The sequence below is a fragment of the Plutella xylostella genome, chromosome 23 (genome assembly GCF_932276165.1).
Source record: "Plutella xylostella chromosome 23, ilPluXylo3.1, whole genome shotgun sequence".
NCBI lineage: Eukaryota > Metazoa > Arthropoda > Insecta > Lepidoptera > Plutellidae > Plutella > Plutella xylostella.
The window spans coordinates 2963254-2990937 of NC_064003.1; the positions used below are offsets into that span (position 1 = coordinate 2963254).

The 27684-nt window shown below is 38.2% G+C and overlaps 1 protein-coding gene across 1 annotated transcript in view; it reads right to left on the reverse strand.

Moving 5' to 3' along the window:
- Positions 1-27684, reverse strand: part of LOC105388201 — a 64065-nt gene that overhangs the window by 5537 nt on the left and 30844 nt on the right. Inside the window, exons 3-7 of the mRNA XM_048629364.1 lie at positions 24124-24224; positions 9367-9575; positions 8261-8401; positions 5966-6168; positions 2188-2372 (exon numbers count right to left, since the gene is read on the reverse strand). Of these exons, the coding sequence (XP_048485321.1) occupies positions 2188-2372; positions 5966-6168; positions 8261-8401; positions 9367-9575; positions 24124-24224 (839 nt within the window). The remainder of the gene's footprint in view (positions 1-2187; positions 2373-5965; positions 6169-8260; positions 8402-9366; positions 9576-24123; positions 24225-27684) is intronic.

The window sequence follows — 27684 nt, forward strand, 5'->3', positions numbered from 1 at the left end:
ACCTAGTTCCATACTAATACGGTGTCCAATACAAAACATACTTTTACAACTTCCATGAAACTATTTTTCAGTGAGCTTGCACATTTTTACAGCACAGTCAGAAGTTACAGCCCAGTTAGTTTCGTTTTAACACCTTCTCTGCTATAAAAGGTAGACAGCGTAACTTTTCACAGACAAAAATGATGCACCGTCTTTGTATAAAATGTTTAATACTACTCTGTGGTTTAGCTTGTCGTTGTACAATAGGGTAAAAACAAACAGCCCAGAGGAAAGATTTATATTTTTGAATTTGTGTTTATAAAAAATTGTAGTTCAGCTTTATTTTATCTTCTTTTATATTCAAATAACTAAAACCTAAATTGGTCAAAGTATGAAAACTATTTTAGGGAATATTCCGTTTGGTCCAAACTCATGCTTCGCAACTAAAAGTCGGCAGTGTCAATCAAAGTACCTACCAGTTTTTAATTAAAAAGTTCCAAATAATTTCGATTACACTTTAGTTGTTGAAAGAAAATTATGTTAAATAATATTAAATCAGAAAATTATTAATTGAGCTGAAGTATTCCAATGGCTTCAAGATATAAATTAGTTTGTAAAATTAATTTAGCATCTAATAGAGTTCTTGACTTTAATGATGTAACTTTACGATCGTAATGATTGGAAGAGGAAATCTATACTAAGCTAACTAATTTATACGTATACGGGTAGAGTTCAGTGAAATAAATGATTATTAAATATAAGTTACGTCAGAGAAAACTAATATGCACAGAAACTAAAATTTATCTATGAAAAAAATGGAACCTAAAAGTTTATCGTCTAGCCTGGCCTAACAGGCGAGTCTAGATTTTCATTTAAACTGTCTTTATGATACAAGAATCACCCTTCAGCGCGGTATCAGCACACTTCATCCCCTAATCACTTCTTCGATAAAGCGTAAAGTAGAATGTTCCGCCATACTAGCTTATCAAGATTCAACAAGCATTTTTCATTAGAGCCAGAGAATCTATCTTTGACGTGCAGATTTCTAAACGATTTTATCCTTCACCCGAGAATTTCAAGAGTCTTTCTGAGTGATGATTGGATTGGATTAGATAATTACTTTGACTTGGATAATTATTAATAATTTATATGTTTATGACATTGTGCGTTACGTTTTTAGGGGTTTATAATGTCATTGATGTGACACGTTTCTTACATACAACCGTTTTGATCGGAGGCACCAACCTAAGTACGCAATGTCTTCACATTGAACAATAACGGGTAAATTCAAAATTATAAGATAAGTTACGGCGGTTAAAATTTATAGTAGATCCAATACATATATAATAATACAAAATAATATGTATATCATAGCTCTTTGCGAACAACGACTAACAGACTCATTTCAACCTAAAAAATAAAATTATGTCAAGCATAACTCTAAGCTTTACTATAGGATTGAAACAAAATTTTACAGTACGAGTACAATAAAGCACAATGTACAGCACCAATAACATTTAAGTATGGCCATAAAGCACTATAGCGACCACGCTACCGTACAATTTCACTCCGGAATAAAATATAAAATGTCATGAGTGTGTCATGACATTTTATTGTAATGGCCAAATAAAAAAATTGAGCTGCAAAATTTCGTGTATGAATTGCTAAATGTATTGTGCATGGCACTGGCATATATGGTTTTTCTAGAAATATCGACGGAAAGCCGGTAGTGGTGAGATGAGAAGCCAACGACAAAGTGTTGCAGTTCTTCCTTGGATAACCACTTAAATTGTACCTAGATTCTTACCAATTGAGCCAAAGACCGATAGTTAGATCCTACCTTTACATCTAGGAAGTACCTGTCAATAATTCAGGAAACGCCTGTTTATAAATTTGGACACTGCTTGCAAAGCCGTTTTCCTCACCTGATAACAATATTGTGCCATCGAAAGTCATACAGCGGCACTGGCAGGTAGATGGCGCTAGCGACATAGTGTCACCACATTCTTACAAATTGAGCAAGACTGATAGTTAGATCCTACCTTTACATCTAGGAATTGACTTGATAGCAATATTGTGCCATCGAAAGTCATACAGCGGCACTGGTAGGTAGATGGCGTTAGCGACATAGTGTCACATTCTTACAAATTGAGCAAGACTGATAGTTAGATCCTGCCTTTACATCTAGGAATTGCTTCGTTTCCTCACCTGATAGCAATATGGTGCCACCGGAAGTCATACAGCGGCACTGGCAGGTAGATGGCGCTGGTAGCGCCGGCCCCCGCGTGCAGGAGCCTCGCGGCGCCGCGCCCCGTCAGCTCTAGCGACAGGAAGGCGCCGGTGCGTCGCCGCGAACGCAGCGAGAATAGTGTGCCTTGACCGTAGCCGCCGCTCTGTGGGGGTGGAGTTGTGAGTTAGAGGCTGATTGGTAGAAAGTCTACAGTGTGGAAATTTGTATCATGTTGGGGTCACCAATTTGCCAAGTATGATTTAGGCAGTAGGAAATTAGACTCTTTTGAATTAGGAGAACTTAATACTTTATTGGTTGTGTATAGCTGCTTGCTGGGTGCTTTGACAGGCCAACGGTACATGGATAAAATTACATCCTGTACAGTTTGCACATTTAATGATTGATTCAAAGGCTGGTCACATATTGCCGGTGTTGAATAATACATTATCTTATTTGAATGGATATGGATTGAAATGTGGTCACTATTATTACAAACCATGTAACCCGAATATTCTCGTATAACTTGACCTCTGCTCACAGCATATACTTACTATTGATTTGAACAATTCAAGCGAATACAAATATTATCTCTCGCCCAACAAACCGACTCCCGACGACGAGACGGCCAGAAACTTGTTACGGGAAAGGTTTTCTAAGAACACAGAGTAACTCCAGAAGGGACATTCGTGAAAACAGACCGCGGAGGAGTAGGTATTTTTTTATCTGTTGCATTTGTTTTCTTTTATTTGTGTTATCGATACGTGTATAAAACGCTATTATTCAGAGATGCAGCATAATATCTATCTACCCTGCTTTATAAGAGAGAGAAAGGGAAATATTTAAAGTACTTACTTAATTAGAATTTAGGCAATTTTCATTCATGTAATTTTTGAGGATTGTAAAATATTTCATGAAATGAGTTTTTTTTTGCGAATGCTAGGAATTATTATTTCCGCATATTCTAGCTACATTTTCACTGTATTCTAAGGATTCTCTACTTCTCGTGTATTACTCATACTCTAGAGTCTCTAGACCACTAACTTGTATCACATTTGTAGAATTAAAGCCACAGGAATAGTTTTCTTGACAAAACTTGTGTGTTCTTAGATAAGCACTTTCAAGTCACTTTTACTGTTGTTTGTAAAATACTGTTTTATTTTTGTTTTGGTTAGATATGAGGAGGTATTTAGAATAGGTTAGTTAGAATAAGTTTATCCCATCAAGCACTGGTTAATTTATAAGATCTATCACTATATTACTATCATTATTTTATATTTACTGAAATAATTTAATGTCAGTAACATTCAATTGTTTTTTCTCTTTTTCCAGCCATAACAAGCAGTGAACAAAATCAAATATATTTGACCTCTTAGAAAATAGAGGCTACATTTTAAGCCACTAAGACAACTAATCACTTTAGACGTTATCTGTACATTCTCGTAAATTGTTAATTTCATCAGAACTACTAGACACAGCAATTCAATTAAGGTACTCGTAAGTACACACTTCACAATTGCCGTAATTGGAAATAAAATATTGACTATTCACAAATGGCTTTCAGCTGAAAGTTAAAGCCTGAAGCTGGTGAACAATAGGCATTATGAGTATAAAGGTTTAACGCAAACAAATGGGAAATTTGTTTTGAAATTTATAATGATAGGCGGGTACTTAAGCATAAAACTAAATTGGATTAATAGACATAAAATCCTGTTAAATAATACGCTATACTTTTGCCTTAGAGATACATATTAAGTACCGTACCGTACATATTTTATTACGTATGCATCATGTTAGAAGATGAAATAACTTTTTATACCTAGATGAATATGCCATCGTGCATTTTTTATTAACATGGTGCACATAGAATGACACACAACTATCTTATAACACTCTCCTTTTTTTATTCAGGGGTTAAACATTCAGAAACTGTTGATGGCCACATTTCACGACCGCCTGGTCACCGCTTAGGAGACCACATAACCCTGTGGTGAACTTACAGGTAATATCCCAAAGAGGACGCATATAAAAAAGTGAAAACTTTTTTATTACAAACCTACATAAACGCGCGCTTTGAGGCTAAACACATTTAAACCTTTTAGGCCGCCACTAAACATAAAGTTCCAGTTTTTATTTAGGTTAATTATATCTGGGCCTGCCATCTCTTGATGAAGGCTTTTATTTTGAAAAGATGTGTGACGAGATAAGAGGGGCAGAGTTGCGTAACCGTGCGACGTTTTAGTCGACGTTGAAGTCTTTCAGCGTTTTTAAAGACGTAGTTAACAGTTTCGTTTTTTCAACTGCTGACCCTAGTTTAAGCATCGTACTAGAGCATTTATTTTTAAACAGAATAATACATTAGAGGTTGGTATTTCGGTCTCATAATGTTTAAGTATTAAAGAAGCCTACAATGGCTACACTTGCCAAGTAATCCACGAAGGGAAGCTGAGCGAACCAATTAGCCCCAATATTGGCGTCAAGCAGGGCTGCATGTTATCCCCACTACTCTTCATCATGATTACCGAAGTAATTTTGGATATGATGGAGCAGAATGGCAAAGGAGGTTTGGATTGGTCCGATGGAACATCTCTAGAGTATCTCGCTTTTGCGGACGATCTTTGTCTTTTCTCCGAAAATAGCGCTGATATGCAAAGGAAACTCAATGACCTCGTCGATTTGGGTAACCGAGTGGGCATGCATGTCAACAGAGAAAAGACAAAGTCAATGCGAGTAATGACTGCGGACCGTACTCCATTTAAAATCAACGGCCAATCCATTGAAGATGTTGACACCTTCACCTACCTGGGAAGCAAAATCACACCAAATGGTGGAACTGACGAGGATATCGGCAACCGCATCAACAAAGCCCGCGGAGCTTTTGCCATGTTAAGCCCAGTGTGGAGGTCTTCCGCATTCCGTCTCCAAACCAAGATCCGCCTGTTCAACGCGTGCGTAAAGACCGTTCTCCTCTACGGTTGCGAAACTTGGAAGAAAACGGTTCAAACCACGAACAAGCTACAGGTTTTCGTAAACAGATGCTTACGCAGTATCCTAGGGATCCGTTGGTTTGACTTTGTCTCCAACGAGGAACTTTGGCGCAGAACACATCAAAAACCTGTAGCAGAAACCGTAAAAGAACGCAAATGGAGATGGATAGGACACGTTCTCAGGCGTACTGAAGACGTCCCAAAGGAAGCGCTGACATGGCACCCCGAGGGCGGTAAACGAAGACTCGGCAGACCGCGAGAGACATGGCAGCGCACTGTGAAAAAGGAAATGGGCCAGGCGGGGATGTCTTGGGCGGATGTCTCTGAGTTGGCCCAAGATCGTAAAGAATGGCGGCGCTTCACTTCGGCCCTTTGCTCCCCAGCGGAGATTGGGAATAAGTAAGTAAGTAATGTTTAAGTCTATATTATGACGTTTAGTTAGGTCGATGAAACATTTTTCATGTCATTTGAAGTTTCTAGAATTTCTAGACTATACCTACTAATGCCTTCTAGATCCTAAAAAAGCTCTCATTAAGAGACACACATTTAAAGCATTGACCTTCGGGGAAAGATACCAATAAAACTACATCCTGCAGGCCTAGCACGGAGCATAAGACGCGCACATATCAAGATCAAGACGTGTCAAAATCTCTCCGCCGCGCTCGCTTTCGATGCCGCACGATGTAAGTGAGTACGGTGCATAACCTTTGTCCCGTCTTGCTGTGCGCGTCTTCCACCCTGTGCTAGGCCTTCTGTACATAAAAAAACCAACCTCTGGCCTCAACCTAAGCGAGACAAAGAGCGTGAACTCTCTCGGGAACGCCCGATCGGCCCCGAACAGCTCCGAGCTCGCGATCCAGATGTACGAGTTGGGGCGCAGACTGAACGCGTGCGGGCGGTCCGCCACGCGGCCCCAGCGCGCCTGCGCCGGGTGGAAGTTGCGCCGGGCCCCCGGCGCGAGAGGGTTGATGGCTCCTGGAAGAAACGACAACATAAGGAAAATATGGAAGAAACGTCAGACCTTTATACTATGCAGAGTGACGCAGGTTTGTTACCGGCGTCGATATTTTTACTCTTTCCACTAACCGCGCCCTATTTATGGCAGTTGTGCCTGCGCAGTTATACTGTTGATTCCTGTTTACCGGAGAAATCTGTCAATATATCTGCCTACGTAGGTCCAAAAAACTTCGCTATCCTCACACACGCTAGAGGACTAAGAATATTTTTAGTAGGTACTACAGAAAATTTTCAAAAAAAGTGCGATCAATTTCTGAAAGTATGTAATCATCTGTAGATTGATAATAAATATGTTATTGCTATATTTACTACACAAATAACGTAAAATAAATCAAAGTATTTAGCTATTTGCGTTTGGCAAATATACCTGCCAAATAAAGTAAACGATAAAGGTCAAATATATTTTCATATCATCCCACACGCAATTATTGCCAATGATATTTTTATTTGCGTAGGTTTCATAATATATTTAAGTTTTTCTGAAACCAGACTTTTCGAGTATGCAAAAACCAATTACATATTGAGGCAATATAATTTTCTACAGACATATCATTTTCCTCGCAAGTAATAAAAAAGTTCCAGATACAATATCACCAAATTACTCCTAAGTAAGAAAAGCCTAGCTTAATGACTCCGTCTGCAATATTGAAGCATACATAAAGTTTAACAGCGCATCAGACTTACCCACTAATACCGTAAATATTATGTTCAAATCTTTTAAAACATTGGAGCTATCGTATTTTTGTAAGTGGAACATTTTCATTGCACATGAGTGTATTAATCATTAAAAGCCCCTCTTTAGCAGGTGCAAATCAACAATCGTGCCAGTTTATTCATAAAACTCATAGGTTGAGCGACCATGACACGACGCAGATTTTTCCTACAAGCAAAAATCTGGCAACATTTTGCGTTCCAAAAATGCGTGTGGCTTCTTTCACTTAAAAATGTATGAAACCCACCGCCTTTGTCTGTTTCATTGGAGAAATTGCGGAGTTGTGCGCGTCTTATCTTGAATTATTAAAACTTTACATCAACCGTGGCGTGATCAAACAAGGCCTCAGCTTCTTCGCAGGAATTAAGGACGACTTTGCAAAGATTTTTTTTTTTTGCTTTGATTCTGCAAAATTCCTATGGGGTTGGTTTGGAGTTTGCGTTGCGTGAATTCTTTTGTTCATCATTCAGGAATTTTAAAATTCATAAATAATATAGGTATTATATCAAGTATTTTTACGCATATAATAAAAACGCGGATAAAACTGAAACTGTTAACTTCTTTAGTCTTTTTTAATTTATCGCTGCCCAAGACTTAACTTCGTATTTTTAATGATTTGAATTTCATCAGCGAGAGAATTTATCTAGGTCACTTTGATTTGATCTCTGACACCATTACAATTAAGTATTGAAGATTACCTCAAATTCGCCTTCAGATCATCGGATTGATAAATCTTCTTGCCGTCGTCGTTATAATGAATTTGCTTTAATTGGAATTAATTTCCAGAATAACGATTAATTTCTGCTTCAATAATCCAAATATTGACTCGATCCTGTTAATCCACTAAACTCTGTGACTACATTTTCAATGAATGTGTGTGTTTGAATATATTTTTTTGTGTGTGTTAAATAAACTATACCTTGCATCGCGGCCCCTGGTTGCGGCTGACTACTGAAATTGATGGATAGAGCACCACCCGTACGTGCGCTTTAAATTTTTATCTGCGATGTACGCAGTAGATTCTTATATTTTAATATTGTGTTAGACAGAGTTCGCGTCAAAATCATACCAAAAGTAGATGCAACCCCACCGTTGCTACAAGCACCTCTCGCAAGATGTACCCGTGGAGCAGTGCCACCAGATCAGATGTGTCTCAAAGTAAGTGTGCGTGTTTTTCATGTGGTTGGTAGGATGGGTGTGTTTGGGGTAGAGAGTGTGTTTGGCAGTGTGTGTGTTTTGTGTTTAGTAGAAGGTGTGTGTTTGACAGAGTCTGTGTTTTGGGAGAGGATATGCATCTATGTTCATTTGGGATTGCGTATGTTTGTGTGTATAACTCACCATCACACAAGAAGGTGTTACACGCGCGGCGCTGCTCCTCGTACCCCTCGCAGGCGCGCGCGGAGCAGTAGCGGCGCCGCAGCTGCAGCCCGCCGCCGCAGGACCGGCTGCACGCGCCCCACTCGCCCCACCCCGCCCAGCCTGGGGGACATGTCGTGTGGTGTAATAGTTATTGATGACTAGCTCAGCTTTTAGCCGTGGTTTCGGAGGCATTAAATACAAGACTTTTGATTTGCACCAAAAACATATAAATATAATAAATGTGTAAGTGCTTACAAATAATAGCAGTACAAATAGGAGGCCTATAGAGATTGCGATAAGCAATATATCGCATTAAATATGCATAATTATAAATTTATGTCAAAAGAACCGAATCCTTTGTGAATTATTAACAAACGTAAAGAAGATTGATGAAAGCTGAAATTTCTTCTCGTGCCCGCTTTGGATATCTTTGCACATCTCCGTAATGGTAGAGTTAAAGCCTATGTTGGCAGTCAGCGATCAACTTTAGCATGATTTTAGAAGGAATTTTGTGGCTTGAAAAACCCTAAAGTAGCAATAATAACAACTTCGCAATGGTAAGGTAATCCACGTTGTTTTGCTGAGATGAGACTACGTAGTAAATCGATTCATCATTTCATTTTTAATTAAAGTTCATCTGGAAAACTGCAAGCAGATATAAAGTCCCGGCATTTTTCTATTTCAACTAGCTGAAGCGTTTTAATTCCACCTTCCATCAAGTTTTACTGTTCTGTATCTATTTAAAAGATAAATAAAAACGTCCAGGTCTTCATTTAAGTTAGAAAGCTTGTCAACTCAACTTTCAACTTATTTCTGTGAAAGATTACATCATGAAATTGTGTTTCGATATAAATTATATTTATAAGGGGAATTTATGAAAGTACTCGCTTATATCAAGATTTCTACGAAAAAGTATCTACCTATTAAGGATACTTTTATGCAAATACCAATAATGGAGGTATTATTACTTTTTTAAAGCACTTTTCTAGGCATTCCATTATGTAGAGGTATACTTTTAAAACCGAGGACGGGTCATCCTATGCTTGGCAACCTGTTAAAACAGAAGTTTATAAAAAAAAACTCACCAACAGCATTCCAAATGGCAATGTCCACGCCGAGACTCCAAGGCACGGCGGCACACGTGGCCTCCAACCAGGGTCCGTCTGGCGGCGTGGTCTCGAAGTCTACCGCCGGGTCGCTGACCCTCGCGAACACTATCAGCTCGGACTGGGCCGGCGCATAGCTCCAGTTGAAGCAGTCTTGGAGGGGCCGGCTGATCTTCAGGTTCACCTGTCTGGGGAAAGATGTTGGTAAGCGATAAAAAAAGAATGATAAACGCATTGTGTTCAAGACTGTTTAGATTAGTTGATGATTTAATTGTTTATAATTCGAATTGTTTAAGTTTAATAAAGTTTTATAGGTAGGTAGAGATCTAACATAGTTATTGTTTGTAGTAGGTATAATATCTGGTAATAGTTTTAATAGTTTGTAAATATACCTAGTATAAGTTGTTTATTAATAAATAAACTATGAGGCTTGTTAGGCGCGATAATAGATAGTTAGATAGTACCAATGAGGGCGCTTATGGTGCAAAGCGCTCTGATTGGTCGACGCATTTCTTGCCCCGCCTCCCACCGCCCGCGCGGCGGAGAGCGCATATAAATATAGGCGGTCCGGGCCGCCTCGATCATTCCGCTCGCAGCCTCCAAGAAGCAAAGAAGCCTCCTAATAATAGAAGAAATAAGGCTTTCTCATTTCAAGCACCTGCCCTGCCCTACAATAGGAAGAAAGAAGAATCCCTGCTTGCTCTTCGATCAGCTTCACAAACGATTTTCACAAACGATTTTCGCAAACGATTTCTACAAACGATTTTAATGTGACGTGCTAGATCGAAGGGGTGCGTCACACATTGACAACCTCCTTCTTTTTTCAAAAAGTTAAGAGATGGCGAAAGACTGGGGATTAAAGCCAGTGCAGTCTGGCCTTGTTTGTTTAGTATAAAGGGGCTACTTTTTTACTGGATTAGTTAGGTACCCGTAAGGAGACTTCTCTAGGTACTTATAGTGTTAGTATTTAATACACATTATGGCTTTCGATTCCATTGTCTTTTCTTATCATTTGTCTCATGATAAAACAGACAAATAAAAAACAACTTTTTTACAACAGAATATCCTACTTTTAAGTTCAATCTAATACCACACATATATTATGAGAATGCGTTAAGTAGATACCTACGGTGGAGAAAATAAATATCGATAACAGATTTGTTTTACCCGAATGAGACAAGATTAACCTTCGCTAACTTTATAAAACCGAACCCATCCAAACAAAATCGAATCTCGTACGCACTCGAAACAAATCACCAAAACAAACATTAAGAAGAACAACAAAATAAAACAATTCTCCGTTCCCAAGGTCCACGGCACGTTATGAGAATGTTAATTCATGTACTGAGTACTCAAATAACGAAGTTTGTCGAAAGGTGTCGGGCGTGACGCTCAACTTTGGGGCCCTCAAAGTTAAAGATTAGTCGGAACTCAATTAGGTAATACCAACTTGAACTTTGACGGCATATTCTGTGGATCTGTCTAGGGCCAGTGCTCCAGAGCTGAATATTTAATTTGATACCTGACTGGATTGCTAGAGTACACGAAATTTTAAAGCTATGATACATGTAGGGTAACGTAACGTACCTTGGGACGCTTGTACCTCGGGACATTGATTGTATTTTAAAAACCGGCTAAATAAACACATTAAAATTCTACCCTAGGCATAGTATTTTACTCGCTTGGCAAAACTAGTGAGTCTCGTGATCATACCAGCATCTAGTGTGTGGTGAAGACAGTATGAAGTTTTTTGGAGTCAAAAGTAGCTTTTGTATAGTTTTTTGTGTTGCTTTATCTCATTGAGGCATGCTCAAAATAAAGACATGGACGTCACGTATAACTTTTCAGTTATTTAATTTTATGACATGTCAATTATCTGAAAGATTCCTATTAATTAAAAATAAAGATATTTAAATTTTGGTTAAATATTGCTTTTTTGTACCTTGGGACACGATTAAATTTGTACCTTGGGACACTGTTTCCTATGACTTTGTACTATGGAAAATGCAAACATCTAAATAACGCCTTATATCTCTGTTCTTATTAGTGCCAGAGTGAAACTAGACAGAAGAGTGATGCAGTAAATAAATAAGAACAGAGATATAAGGCGTTATTTAGAAGTTTGCATTTTCCATAGTACAAAAGCTATAGGAAACAGTGTCCCAAGGTACAAACGTGTAACGTACCTTGGGTCAAAACAAGCACTTTTACTTTTATCTTAATTTAATAAAATCTGGCCACACTAAAGCTTAAGCACAAATACTAGTGATAATAGATTATATATCCTACCGAATAAAGAAAATTTCACATTAATATCTTAGTTGTACGCTGCGATAGCTTCATTCAAAGTTGGGGTAGTCGAAAATGTCCCTAGGTACGTTACGTTACCCTACCTAGTATAGCAAAAACTTTTTGTTAGCATGTAAAGCTATGTTGAAATGTATGTGAAACTAATTGTATATTTTCAGAGTATCCGTACAAAAACTCTAGAAACCTGTTAGTTCTATAGTAAAAAGCCTATTTATAATTACAAAACCTTCCTACTTTATTAAACTTGAATGTAAAGTTTAGCTTTTAACCTATAAGTAGAGTCTAGGATATCCTCTCAGGTACTATAAAACAATTTTGGAATGCTCTAGTTTTGTGACATCCACCGGAATAGAGGCACAGCGTTTGCTCTTACGAAACTGGGACAAGGTAATTAAATTCTGCTAACAGATACAGATACTGAAATTAGCTATCAATTGACACTGAACTTCATTCTTCATAAATTTTTCACCCCAAAAATTTTATGATTAGCATTATGTCCACCCTTTGTACACTTATTTTTATATTTGTGCAATCCTTATTGCATAATAATATTTATTTAATAAAAAAAAATAAGAGAAGCCTATGTCAAGCAGTGGATGATAATTGGCTGATGATAAACGACACGGTATAATAGGAATGCATTAATAATATACCCCATGAGATAGACATCACAGACGAGATTGGGAAAATTAAAGATGTTTGTATGTTTTTTCTTACAAATAATTATTAATGTCATCGAAGTGTCACTGATAATTTTCCACCCAGTATCCCACCACCGGAAGGTAAAGATTGGTTACGTAATTTGATTGGGCAAGTTGGTAAACAATGTGGAGGTTTGGTAATTACCGGCTCTGAAAGGAAAGTGTGTTTATATGCTGAAGTTCGTACATAGGTAGGTTTTTAGTACATACCATAGAACAACGGGTGTAAACATACCTTAACATACATACAATATGTAATGTATGTCGCCCACGATGACGTCATCATACCAACTTTAGGAAAATGTATATTCTGTCCAAGTTTAGTTTACTAACACTGTAAAATTATACGAGTATAATCTTACTGCAGGTGCAATTAAAGAGCCGATAGTGGTGGCGGTTGCACAAATGGTACATACATATAATATATTATGTATACAGGTGTTAAGATAAATGTTTACGGAATCATTCAGACCAATTTTTCAAATAGTAATCTGTGTCTTTATCATCCTATAAGCCACTCCAAACAATCGGAAGCAAATAATTTTATTGGCCTTTCTAAATTTATCCCGATTCTAACCAGAAATCTGGCCTTCATTCGTCTAAAACATATTTGAATGGAGGAGATTCATATTTGCTCGACGTAAATTATATTTGAAAATCGTGCTTCGGGATATTAAGTTTCTATTTAATTTGCGGGTAAAACATATATTTAATTTTGAAAAAGGTCTGCCGTCGGAAATTTGTTTATAATTAGTTTTTAGGGTTCCGTAGCCAAAATGGCAAAAACGGAATCCTTATAGTTTCGTCATGTCCGTCTGTCCGTCTGTCCGTCTGTCCGTCTGTCACAGCCGATTTACTCGGAAACTATAAGTACTACAGTGATGAAATTTGATGGGAATATGTGTTGTATGAACCGCTACAAAAATATGACACTAAATAGTAAAAAAAAGAATTGGGGGTGGGGCCCCCCATACATGTAACTGAGGGATGAAATTTTTTTTTTCGATGTACATACCCGTGTGGGGTATCAATGGAAAGGTCTTTTAAAATGATATAAAGTTTTCTAAAAAACATTTTTCTTAAAGTGAACGGTTTTTGAGATATCAGCTCTCAAAGTCGTAAAAAGTATGTCCCCCCCCCTCTATTTTTATAACTACGGGGTATAAAATTCTAAAAAAAATAGAGGTGATGCATGCTAATTAACTCTTTCAACGATTTTTGGTTTGATCAAAGTATCTCTTATAGTTTTTGAGATAGGTTGATTTAACTGTAATTTTGCTGCTACGGAACCCTTTGTGCGCGAGCCCGACTCGCACTTGGCCGGTTTTTTTATATGAACAATTACTTGGCATACATGACATACTGTATGTTTCCTCATTACACGCTAGTGATGTATGTAATAATACGTTTTAAAATATATGACAGTTTTGACAACTTAGACAACGCCATATTTTTCTCCAATAATGTAAACTTTTCTTTTAAGAATCGGCTCGTAGTATTTTAATGTTGGATCCATTTCTCAAGTTATATTTTAAATTCGGTGCACTTGCGTTGAAAACTTTATTTAATATCATCAAATGGGTAGCCAAAACCATTGCATTGTGTCAAATAAACAAACACAATAACAGGTAGAGAAAACTTTGCTCAGTTTCGAGAAACTCTACTGTTGAAGTCCATCATTGTTTCGCTCATCCAATAGCATTATTAGCTACCATTTGGAAAAACTTGTTCTGGCAAGTTATGAAACTCTGCGAGAGGTCTTTCTACAACTCGAACGGGCAAGTTTCTTGGACCACGGCTAGTTTTCTTTGATTAATCCCCTTTGTACAGTTCAGTAATTATAGCCGGGGGAAAAAACGTGTTTTTCTTTGATTAAGTTATTAGGTTATTACTCTAATGGTCGCATGGGATGTAAGGTAGCAGGATACGGTTAGGTGTTTCTTCCTGTCACTTCTGTTGTTTGTTTCTTTACAAGATTATCTATGTGTTATAACGATAGCTTTGGTCTATCATTTCAGTGTTTTACCGATAGTGGTAGTAGTACCTACCTACCTATTTAAGTAATGTAAGTAAGTATTTTTTCATGTGTGTGTACAATTTTTTTAACTATAATAATATATCTATCTAGTATAGGTAAGTATATCTATTATAAATTTATAAAAACACCACTGCCCCCATATATGTAGCTGGTTGAAAGAAAGGCTAATCATATATTTTTGCATAATAGCACTGCAAGCACCCTTTGTTTTTTTACTAAAATAGCTTATTCAAATTCCTGCAAAAATACGAGTACCATAATATCATCCATAACTATATTGAAAGAAACAGTCGTGTTGCGCCAATAGATACTATGTAAAATATTGTAGAAGCAGGCATTATACACCGAGAAGAGCAAAGCTAGCTCTAAACGTCAAAACGAAGAAGATTAAATTCGCGTGCACCTCAGAACCGTATTAAACTCATAATACACAGAATATATACGTAACCTAATATAGAAACACGGCACTGCAAATAGCAAAAGAAACCGACAAATTACATTAGTACTGAGTACGGTTGACGGATAGGCTGCGAAGCGTGAAGTTAGGGCGCACTGTGAGAGTCGCTCTGAAAAATTAAATTATACGGAACCCTTTTGACGTAGCCAGCGTGGCATTGCTGGGCCGCGTGTGCATGGATCGTGGATGTATTACGTGGTCGTAAATATAATTACTACATTGTGAAATTAGTGCGGAAAAGCGGTCATTACAGTAAAGCAGAAGTGCGTGCAAAAGTGATTGAAAAATTAATTTAAAGACTTAAAGAAAAAGACGGCTTTTGTTTATTTTCCCATTGACTCGTTTCGACCGTCAAAAACCTTTCAAAAGGTAATGATCTGAAGTAATAAAGAAAGAAAGAAACTTTACTATTGATCGGTCATCGATTTGAATAATATGAATAGTTATTTACACAAACATTTTTTTTTCATTCTTTTGTTAGCTATTACAAAATTATAAAGTACCTATTATAAAAAAAAACTTTCCTATATTTTCCGAAAAAAACCCTAGCTTAACTCTGTCAGCCTTTGTTTTGCCAAGTTATTAATTATAGTTAAAATATCGCCGTCACACCCACAACTTATTCCGGCACATCCCATCTCGTCAAAAGTACGTCAATTTGTCCCAAAACTGTTCCGCTTAAAACGAAACTTTCCTCTAAGTTTCATGCATAAATTAAATGAAGTTTTTCGAGCGTTTCATCACATCAATGTTTCTTAATTAGTTCGCTGTACAAAGTGGGTCTCGTTACTGAGAAGATTGGTGTATCCGACGCAGAGGAGGTACGGAGCCAGTTTAACTCGCTATTCATAAAGTTATTTGATGTGAAAGATTAATCTGCGCGAGGCTGCTAGGCCAATGGATCATAATTTTTATTATTATGCTATTAATGTTCGATTTTTACTAGGCCTACACCCTTCCTTCATTGGAAGGAGACCCGTGCTCCAGCAGTGGGGACGTGATGGGTCGTGATGATGATGATGATGATGATGATGATGGTCGTTTTTTTTACACTTTTCAATTACCCTCTTTCGGCTTAGTATACCACTTTTACAACACCCTGTTGTTAATACGGCACCAGGTTTGAATCCTTGCCATTTTTCTTTCGAAAACACCAAAATACGACCCGAAATATGCTCATAAAGTTATCAGGTCAAAGTTTTAATGGCATCTTAAAACTCGCGCACTATGACCTTTTGGATAGAAATCTGTATTTACCTATACTTGTTCACAATATTTTTTTTCCGGAAATAGAAAATACATTATTAAAATTAGTTACAAACCATAAGGTTCCGTATCTTTTAACTCGAATTAAATTATTTTATTCCTACTTAATTATGACCGCTTGAACTACATACATAGATGATATAATTTATATTGAGTATAAAGTTCAACAAAACATAGCCTTACGGTTTAATCAAGCAATTCATGACATTCTGGAGTACCGTCTAGAAATTTCTGTAGAATTTCCTCTGAAATAGGATCGTATTAAATGACTATCCTTCATAGTGGTGGTGGCATTCCTTTGCTGCATCCACCTATAATTACACCTTACCTACAGTGGGGATAGGGATCTATCTAGACTTCTAGACATTATATTTATATATATATATTGGACACTATGGCGTCCTTATTTCGTACGAGGTAAGAGTAAAATTTGTGTTAAGTGCTCAAGCGTCTCAGTTATGGAACTACCATTCACTTTAGACATTTATTCAAGCAGTAAATTGTACAAAGGAGTATGATAAAATTGTGGAGTAAGTTAGTTTTCATACCTAAAAAAGATTTTTTCTGGATTCGTACCTACATAATTCAATAAGCACGACCGAATGGCGTAGTGGTTAGTGACCCTGACTACTGAGCCGAAGGTCCCGGGTTCGATTCCCGGCTGGGGCAGATATTTGTACTCGGGTCTTGGGTGTTGATATTTATATTTAGTATCTATCACCCATAACACAGGTTCTGCCTAGCTTGGGGTCGGATGGCAGTGTGTGAGATGTCCCCACATATTTAAGAAAAAAAAAAAAACACAAAGGAACCCTAAAAATCGTGCATTCAGAAGCAACTTCGGAACTTTTTATTTCCCCGCGGTGAGCGGCCGGCTTGCTCCGCTAAATAAAATTATTCGTAACTTATTTTATTTGAGAAAACATCGTTAGCTGATCTACTCAACTGACTTACCTACTGTATTTGGTAGGATTTTAAATATTGCGGTTATAGATTTTCATTGAGTTGTTCAAAGAAACTTTAAGCCAATGCCGGCATTAAATCTATGGGTGCCTTGCTTTGACAGTATACTCACAGAAAGAGACAGAGTGACGTAGATTTAATAACAACATTAGCATGTTTCTTTGTGTAACTCGGCATTTGTTTATTATACGAGTAGGATAGACCAAATACGGCTATTTATACTGTTGCTAAGCTTTTAACGTGAAGCTACTCAGTATTAAATCTGGCAGCTAAATTAATAGTTCAAACCGATATGTCAAGTATATGGAGCGGCCTGTATATCTGACGAGACTATGGACGAAATGTACCTACTTGTATTCTGACCTAGCATTTAAAACCTTCTAGAGTATATCTAACTATAAGAATTATTATGTAACCTGAATGGGCTATTACTTAAAATGAAAGTAAAATGTTAGCACAAATTCCAAAATTCATAATGATGTGTCTGAATAATAATAAAACGTTATTTCAGAGCAGTCTTTGTTAGAAATTATTCTGATGAAATAGCATTAAATAAGTAGGTACACTATCATATTTTATTTCATATTTCAGGTCTTTAATCCACTAAAGCGTCATAAGTCGAATTTATTTTACGAACAATACATAAATTTGTGTTGAAAATGGATATGAAGACACATATTACTGTATTTAGAGTACCCAACCCATGCATAGGATCCATACAGAAGGCCTAGCACGCGGCGCAAGACGTTACAAAAGTTCTCCGTCCGTTTCGTAATTTGAGGTGACCAATAAAGTTATATTCTATTCTGAGACATAATTATTATTTAATTTTTTATTGCACAATAATAAATATGTACATAGGCGAACTTAATGCTAATAGCATTCTCTTCCAGCTAACCTTGGGTGTTGAGGAGAAAGTGATAGGTAGTGCGATAGACTGAGAGGAAAATGAAAATTTGTTAAAATACCTATAAACACTAGAATATACTAAATAATTAAATGGGTTCAATTTCATCAAAGCCGGTCAACCTCATACCCTCATGGAATCAAACAGAGTGTACTGAGAGAGGCGGTCTGTGTCCACACGCCACATAGGCCGTACATCGTACACTGATGGGCATGACCGTACACTGTAGGATGATTGATTGACAAAGACCTCTTCAATGGAATATTGTATATAACGTATTAGTTTCAGTACCTTGTATTCAGGAACTTTTAATTGCACATAATAATAATTATGTGTACTTATATATGTAGGTACGTTATACGAGGGCGGGTCAATAAGTCCGTGACTTTTATAATTTCCCGCCACTTAACTGAAAGAACAACATTGCTCCTGTCAACAGGCAACTGTCAGTTGACATCTGTCAAAATTTGGACCAGTTACGTCACTTGGTTTGTGTTTTACACCCGTTATTAGCAACTACCGCGTGATTTAAAAAGGGAACTATATTTCTTGCCAGCAAAGTTTATTTTTGTCATCAACTTGTATCAGCAAATTAATAGATCAACCGCAACAATATATTTTTGTCCTCAAATAAATAATAGTGTCCTCTGGTATGAATCAGCAAATAATATCAATACAAAAATCTAAAATAATAGATGGATTGCCAAAAAATTTGAGTTCATTACATAAATAAAAACTTTGTATGCAGAATATTATTCTTGCTCCTCAAATAATAACTGCGCCCGCAGAATAGTAGATTTGCCAGCAAATATATTGACTCTAGGTCGCATGTTGCGATTTCTTTTTTAATTCATATTTTATCAGCATTGCAGTAGTTACATTATGATTGGTCCAGTTATTAAAACATTATAATTCGTTAGCAATTTAATACATGAGTTTACAAATTAGCGGAGACGGTGCTATGGAGAGAGCTATGCTTGGAGGACCAAGGTTACCGACATACTTAGCTGTCAAAATATGCAAGCTGAAGAGGCAGTGGGCTGGTCATATCTGCCGAAGAACCGATAACCGTTGGGGTAGACGAGTTCTCGAGTCGAGACCACGAACAGGCAAACGGAGCGTGGGACGCCCTCCTGCCCGCTGGACTGACGATCTTAGGCGGATAGCCGGTAGTGGTTGGATGAGGAAGGCAGAGGACCGAATGTTGTAGCACTCCTTGGGAGCGGATCTATCTCCACCAGTGGATGATTATTGGCTGATGATGATGATGAAAAGAGGAAGTTTAAGTTTTAATTACAATAAGATTGATTTTGATTAGAAGAAGATTAAGGTTTAAGTTATAATTAGAAGAAGGTTGTTTATGTTGTTTTTAATTAAGAATATTGATGATTTAAACTTAATTTTTTGTTTCATTTAAATATTAAACATAACATCGAGTTATGTGGACATACCTATTAAAATATATACATAAATGTTAACTTGCCACTTGATCATAAATCCCGGCAATTTTAAGTGATTAATTGTTGAATTGATTTAAAATTGTTTGGGGGCAAAAATTTGCTGGCAAATCTACTATTTTGCCTTCAAACCTATTATTTAGCAAATTCAAAACGGATTTAATTGGCGATCGTTTAAATGACACCCATTTAAAAACATAAAGTAAAAAACTGAATTTCGTGTGCTCACTAAGCATGATTTTTAGCGGAAAAAAACCATCACTGAAACCAAGGTTAAGCTTGATAAAGATTATGGGGACTCTGCACCATCAATATCTATGGTAAAAAGTGGTTTACTGAATTCCATTCTGGCCGTACAAGTACGGAAGATGCCAGACGTTCATGGCACCCTGTTTAGGTCTCTACACCTGAAATGATTGAAAAAATTCACGACATGGTGTTGGCCGATCGGAGATTGAAAGTGCAAGGGATAGTGGAAGCCACAGGGATATCACGTGGCTCAGTGGTTTCAATTTTGAATGATCACTTGGGTATAAAAAAGCTTTCCGCAAGATGGGTGCCGCGTTTGCTCACAAACGCATTCGAATGACAACTTCGCAGAGGAGTGTTTGGCGTAGTTTAACCGAAATTTGGACGAGTTTTTACGCCGTTTTGTAACCGAGGACGAAACGTGAATCCACCACAACACACCAGAGACCAAACAGCAATCTAAACAGTGGGTTTCTCGGGGTGAATCGGCGCCAAAGAAGGCCAAGGTGGGTATTTTGATGACCTCGAGAAACCTAATTTTTTGGAAGGGATAAAAAAATTGCAGAAACTTTGGACAAAGTGTATAGAGCTCAAAGGAGACTACGTTGAAAAATAAAAAATAAAATTATCCAAAAACCAGTATTTTTTTCAAAAAGTCACGGACTTATTGACCCGCCCTCGTAAGTTACCTATTGCCTAAAATTGCCTTTTTGTCTTTCTATTATTGCTTTTTGTAACAACGAAAGTAACAAAATATTGTTGGTGAAAACTTTCCAGGCCTATGTATTACTCATTTGATAAATAATTGTATGTACTAAATATGCTGTCTGTTTCGCAATAAATAAATAGGTACTTTTACAAAAACATTTGTGGTCCTTGTGTCCTAGAGCATTAGAGCTGGCTTCGGTGTACGCCAATCTTATATTTTTCCATTCCTCGTCTATGCTTGAGGGTACGTCGAGTGCAGCGAAACGATTACGAAGTTCTAGTCTGAATTTTGTACAGGTGTCTGGGCTACGTAGCTTACAGACGTCAAAACGTCTCCCTGCCTTGCCTGGTTCTCCAGCGGACTTTGCTACAGCAACCTTAAGTCGCACTTCAGAAACAACCAAGTGATGGTCACTGTCTATGTCAGCCCCTCTTCGGTTGCGGACATCTAGTAGCGAGGAACGCCATTTCGAACTGATCGCAATGTGATCGATTTGGTTCCTGGTAGCACCATCGGGTGAAGTCCAAGTGTACTTGTGATGGTCACCATGTATAAATAAAGTTCCTCCGATGGTGAGGTCTTGGTTTTGGCAGAATTCTATAAATCGTTCACCATTCTCATTCTCTACTCCCAGCCCTTGTGTACCCATGTGCCGCTCCCGGTTCTTGTTGTTGCTTCCAACCTTTGCATTGAGATCTCCCATAACAATGACTATGTCCTGTCTCCTAATATTTTTCATAGTGGCATTTAGTGCGTCATAGAAGTCATCTTTGTCTTCCTCCGAAGAAGAGTTGGTCGGCGCATAGCACTGCACAATAGAAATCTTACGGGCTCTGCTGTTAAAACGGGCGTACATGATTCGGTCCGAGATCGGTTTCCAATCCAAAAGACTTTTCTTTGCTGAGTTTGAGAGGAGAAGTCCCACTCCGTATTCACGGACATCATCCTCCATCTCCTTGCCAGAGTACAGCAGTGTGAGGCCTTTGTGTGTTCTCAGTTCGCCGAAACCATTTCTTCTAACCTCGCTGAGACCTAGAATTTGCAGCTTGTATCTAAGCATTTCTGCTTCCGCTTGGGCTAGTCGACTATCGTCGCTAAGTGTGCGTACATTCCAAAAAGCAATTCGTGTCCTTGTTTTCATGCCAAAAGTCGTCGGTATATGATCGTTCCGGTTTGTCTCTGTTTCAGTTTCATTAATCATTTGTTTTCGAGCAAGCGAGTGATTAACCCACTGTGCCTTAGTCCGCTAGAGGGGCTGCCTCCTTGGAGCCTACGGACATGCTCGGTTTTGTTCGGGTGTCCTCCCTAGTGAAAGGATTCTGTTTTAAGGCGCAGAATGTTCGCCTTGTGCCCTGCTTCCTCAGCTCAGCTGCGACTCTAAGGTAGCGGACACGCAGTTGCGCGGCCGCAGCAGGTCCCAGGGTGGACGACTTGGACGTGGAAGACACGGACTGGTTGGGGCTCTGCTTTCAATGTAAGTGTTCCGCTACTAACACAGCAGGTGGTTTTCATTGGCTTTTTATAGGAGATGGTAACCTCACTGCGTTAACCATTCCCACCAATACCAAACCCCAACTTCCCACCCCAAGCTCTAATGCTCTAGGACACAAGGACCACAAACGTGACGACTGGATTTCCCAAGATACCTGGAACCTTATTGAAAACAGAAGAGGTCTGCACTTAAAGCTGCTCGAAACAGACGATGAAACGGTTAGATCCAACCTCAGACAGCAATACCGCCTGATACGCCGGAAAATCTACCGCAGCACGCGAAAGGATAGAAGGATGTGGGCGGATAATATTGCTACAGGTGCCCAACATGCTGCAAATACGGGTAATCTGAAGGAACTATATAAGGCTACTAAAACCTTGGCCGGAAATAACAGTTTCAAGCAGAAACCTCTGAAGTCCAAAGAAGGGGATCTCATTGTGACATCGGAAGGGCAACTTCGACGCTGGCGTGAGCACTTTGAGGAAGTCTTCCGTAGCACGATATCTGCTACACCAGCTGATGTGCAAGATGAGCCACCACCACCACAGTCTCTCGATATTGACACCGCACCACCTAACAGCGAAGAAGTGGCCAAAGCAATACTCTCTTTGAAAACGGGCAAAGCACCAGGACTTGATCTTATAAGTGCGGAAATGCTTAAAGCCGACCTATCTTTCGCGGTCGAGTTATTAACACCCTTGATCACCAAGATTTGGGAAGCAGAAGAACTACCAGATGACTAGAATAAGGGTCTCCTGATAACAGTGCCAAAAAAAGGTGATTTAAGCCAATGCAGCAACTGGAGAGGCATCACTTTGCTTTCTATCCCTTCCAGGGTTTTCTGTAAGATTATCTTGGACAGGCTATCGAAGGCCGTAGAACCCCTCCTGAGGAACGAACAGGCTGGATTTCGCCCTAATCGCTCTTGCACCGACCAAATGAACACTCTCCGTATCATACTTGAACAAGCATCAGAATGGCAGAGGGAGGTATACCTTACTTTTGTCGATTTCGAAAAAGCTTTCGATACGTTGAGATGGTGCAGTTTGTGGTCCCGCTTACTATCCGTGGGTGTCCCGAGTAAGATAATACATCTCATAAAGGCCATTTACAAGAATTACTCCTGTAAAGTGACACATAATGGCCTAATCTCGGAGGATATCGCCGTGCACGCTGGGGTCCGTCAGGGCTGTCTTTTGTCGCCCTTGCTCTTCCTAATAGCGCTAGACGGAATCATGCAGAGAGTAAGCAGCAACAGTCGACGTGGAATAGAATGGGGAACCTTCAGTGTATTGGAGGATTTAGACTACGCCGACGACCTCTGCCTGCTAAGCCACACACATGCACACATGCAAGACAAGCTCGATGCTCTCAGCCAAGAGGCGGCGAAAATAGGCCTGAAAATTAACATCCGGAAGACCCAAGAGATGCGAACAGGTGTGCAGAATATGACCCCGCTGCAGATCGGTGGTGAGGCAGTGGAACGCGTTCACAAATTTACCTACCTCGGCAGCGTTGTCTCAGAAACAGGAGGTACAGAAGAGGACGTCATTTCGCGGATTGCCAAAGCCCGAGCTACTTTCGCGCAGTTGCGACCAATATGGCAATCACAAAAGTTAACCAGAAGAGTCAAACTGAAAATATTCAGGTCAAACGTTAAGTCCGTGTTGCTATATGGTTGCGAAACGTGGAAGGTAACCAAAGCCATCTCGCACCAGCTTCAAGTCTTCGTGAACCGATGCCTTCGACGCATACTCCGAATATACTGGCCCAATAAAATCTCCAACGACCAACTGAGAGAACGGTGCCACGATACCCTGATCGACCAGCAGATTAAGCGACGCAAGTGGAACTGGATTGGCCACACCCTCCGAAGAAATTCTGACCACATACCCAAACAGGCGATGGATTGGAATCCGCAAGGAAAGAGAAAGCGTGGCCGTCCCAAGCAGACCTGGCGACGCACGGTAGTGGACGAAGCGAAAAAGATCGGGAAGTCTTGGAGTGAAATCAAAGGCGAAGCTCAAGACAGGTTGCGATGGAGAGTCACTGTGGACGCCCTCTGCCCCATCCAGGGGACATAGGATACTAAGTCAGTTTACAAAAACAAAACTTATAAAAATACCAATATTTTTTGTCACAAGTAGGTATTTTTTTCGTATTATTTTACTCTAAAATTTGACTTACCGATCAGTCGTGTTATAGGGTGATCCCGCATACTGCGACACTGACGCCAGTTCCACGCCTCCCCTGTATATTGACACCAGCGCAAGGTCTAGTGTTCTCCTCTGCAAAAAAAAAACACAGGATCGTGAAAATTCATCGGGTAACGATATGCTCATGATTATGTTATTCTTTTAGGAAATCATCTGATTTATCACAAAATGTTCCTACTAAATGTTAAAATAGTAACGTTAGAGTAGTAGACGACGCGACGGTAGAGACGCCATCACTGTAGTCTGATAGTCACTGCGCTGCACTCACAAGACTTAAGGCAGTGCTTAGTGTTAGATCGTATGAATAAGTAGTTAAGTGCGGAAGGCTGTGGATCGCATCCAGTGGCATGCTTTGGGAGAGGCCTACGTCCAGCAGTGGACTGCTATAGGCTGATGGTGATGATGATCATGATATTTTTCATTAACCTAGTGCATTACCTATATTAATATGGGTCTAGTCTATGCACATATGCCTTTAAATCGTATGTAAGTATTCAGTCGTATCAGTATTCTGTATACTTAAGTATTGCCACATTTCAGGGACAGATTATAAATGCCCAAAAGGATAAATAATACTACAAAAGTTAAAAAATAATACCTACTCTATTTAAAAAAGACACGGCTAAGTCAAGTACTTTCCTTTCGTTCTGTATTCGAGCTTTGACATTAAATAAACATTGTTCTAAGCCCTTCATTGTAACAGCTGTGGAAACAGTGGGAGTCTGAAAGGTTTTCTTAATTATTTTCGTTTCAATAACTTATAAGAGCTCTCCAGTTTGTCTAAATACGTTTGTAACACAAAGCCATTTCTGTTAAAATCTGTAAAAGATGGCATACACATTCACATATTACACAGATGCAGTAAGGTTAATAATTAATTACATTAATTTATTGCAGTTTACCCTATGAAGTAACACATACACAGATCAGATAATAATGCCCCTTCGCCTTATTGCATCATCCAGTAAGTGAAAATATCAGAAGAAAATGAATGGGTTTTTATTATCTCGTTTTTTTTAACCACATATTATTATGGCTACGTAAACTGCATTTTTTCATATTTGGAAAGAAACACTAAGATTGTATACATTTCATGCCTAAAGAGCCTCCACTATGTTATTGCATTTTTGACGTTAGACATAAAATTTATCAAATTTCGTTTTAAACACTTGTTAAATAGTGTTTAAAGTTTTTTTGTGGTAGCGCAGAAGGTGTCTGGAAAGTAAAGTTGGTTTTCCTTTGCAGTCATCAAAAATGTATGGGATTTCGAATGTCAAAAAAACAATAATATAATGGACAGAGTATAGTATGTACAAATGCAGTATTGCAAAATATCTGTTCGCTGATATTCGCAAGGTGTAAACGCGTCTCTGAGCTAAGCAGTATTTGCTCAACACTGTTCGACCGTTTGTGAGAACATGAGGTAAACACCAGCTGAATGCCTTTGAGGTTTAGACCTTTATTAACGCAATATGTTCAGTGTTCACCGGTGCATAGATCGTGTGTTGTTGCAGTAAACTGAGATATAAATTGAGTTTACATATTTCGATTAAATTAACATGTTGCTCGTTAGCTCAAACTAAGTTGTTTGATGATTTTTTGTATTATTTTATTACTATAAAAATGATTTTAAAAAGTATTTGCACTGCATTGTAGTTTTGTTTTTTTTAAAAATCGATAGTGACGATAAATATATCACCAATCTTAGTTAAGAATTAAAACATTCTCTTTCAGGATCAGCAAAACTCTTTCCTCTTCCTCCAACTGGCAGCTAGCTTCCTAATGTTTTGTGGCCTTTCCCCAGCATCACAATAAACACTTAAAACAATACGACACTTCTGATCCAACATAAAGAACGCCATTAAGCGAGTCAAATTCGGGCAAACAACTTAATTTCAATCTCCGAATTTATATCTTCCTTAAACAAAACAACAATGAGTTAAGTTAAAATACGAAAGCGAAAATGCCAACCGTACATTTATTTAATTAATTCGAAGAAACCCTGGAAACTGAACAGATCGTATAACAGTATTATAACAATGTTACGAAACGAAACAATCGATTTTAGCTAAAGTGGATTTGATGTTGTGTAACAAACAACGAAATAAGGATATCCGATAACGCGATTTTCGGTAACGATGATACAATGGCCGTTGTAATAGAACATAATATTATATTGCAATAAGGATAATATTATATTGTAATAAGGACGGGGCTCACATTGGTCAGGGTATCTTTACTCCGAAATTTAATAATGTTCAATAAAATAAAATAAGTTTGTACTTAACTAATTATTATTGATTGTGTAAAGCGCCATCTGCTGCCATCTAGTGGGACTCACTAATAGGAAAATTTCAACAAACATGTTAACCTACTACTAGCGGCATCTATTTTAAGTAGGATAGAGAATAGATCGAAATAGAAATAATAATCTATGGATAGCGCCATCTGTTGTACAACATGTGAACTATTTCGACATGTAATAGACTACTAAAGAACTATCAGCGCCCTTTGGTGTTGGATAAGTGAGAACTAAATATAATCAATAGATCGATAATATGGTCGTCTCTAGGGGGTAGCTTGGAAGGAGCGACTATAAAAGGGACTCATGGGGTTCGGCTCGGGGCATTCGGGTATAAGTGATAGAGTGGAAACTCTGTAGGATCGTTGGTCTATTTTCTTTAGAGGGTGTTCTATCAATTTCTCTCCTCAGGTTTAATTAATAGAATTACATTACAGTGATATTCATAGTGTGCACGAGGCTGCAGAACTCAGGTAAGTACCTTAGGCAAATTTACTAGCCACTGTTAGGTCAATATCAAGCCAAGTAGGTTATTTCTTGTGGAATGTGTGAAATTCTGGTTTTGGTTAATTACTTATTAAACTATGCTTTTGGCAGAAATAAAGAAACCTCACGTTGTCGTTCGATCCGACACATTTATTATAAAATTATATTTCCCTGTACTTAATTAATATCTTACTAAGAATAAGGGAAAATTCCTAGTAATTATCTTGTGTCTATGTTCAACAGTGGACGATAGAAGGCTGATGATGATGAAGATCTTTAAATATGTACTAACGTAAGAATTATCTTAGTTTTACAGTATTTTAGGAGGAATTTAGATATACATAATTAATAATTATTTCAATTACAGTTTGATAAGAATAATGAGACGTTGAAGTAGATTACTTACCCACGATGTCGTTCGATTCGACACGTTAAATTTAAAATTATATCTTTCTTTATTTAATTAATATTTCACTAGGTATAAGGAAAAAGCCTAGTTATTATCCTGTGCCTATACCCTACAGTGGACGATAGAGGGCTGATGATGATGATAAATATGTACTGACGAACGAGTTGACTTAGCTTTTACAGCATTTATGAGGAATTTGGATTTAAACTATTCATAATTATTTCAATTATAGTTTGATAAGAATAATGAAACGTTGAAGTCGATTACTTACCCCGTTGTCGTTCAATCCGACACGTTTAATTTAGAGTTATGTTACTGTTATTCCGGTAAAGGGT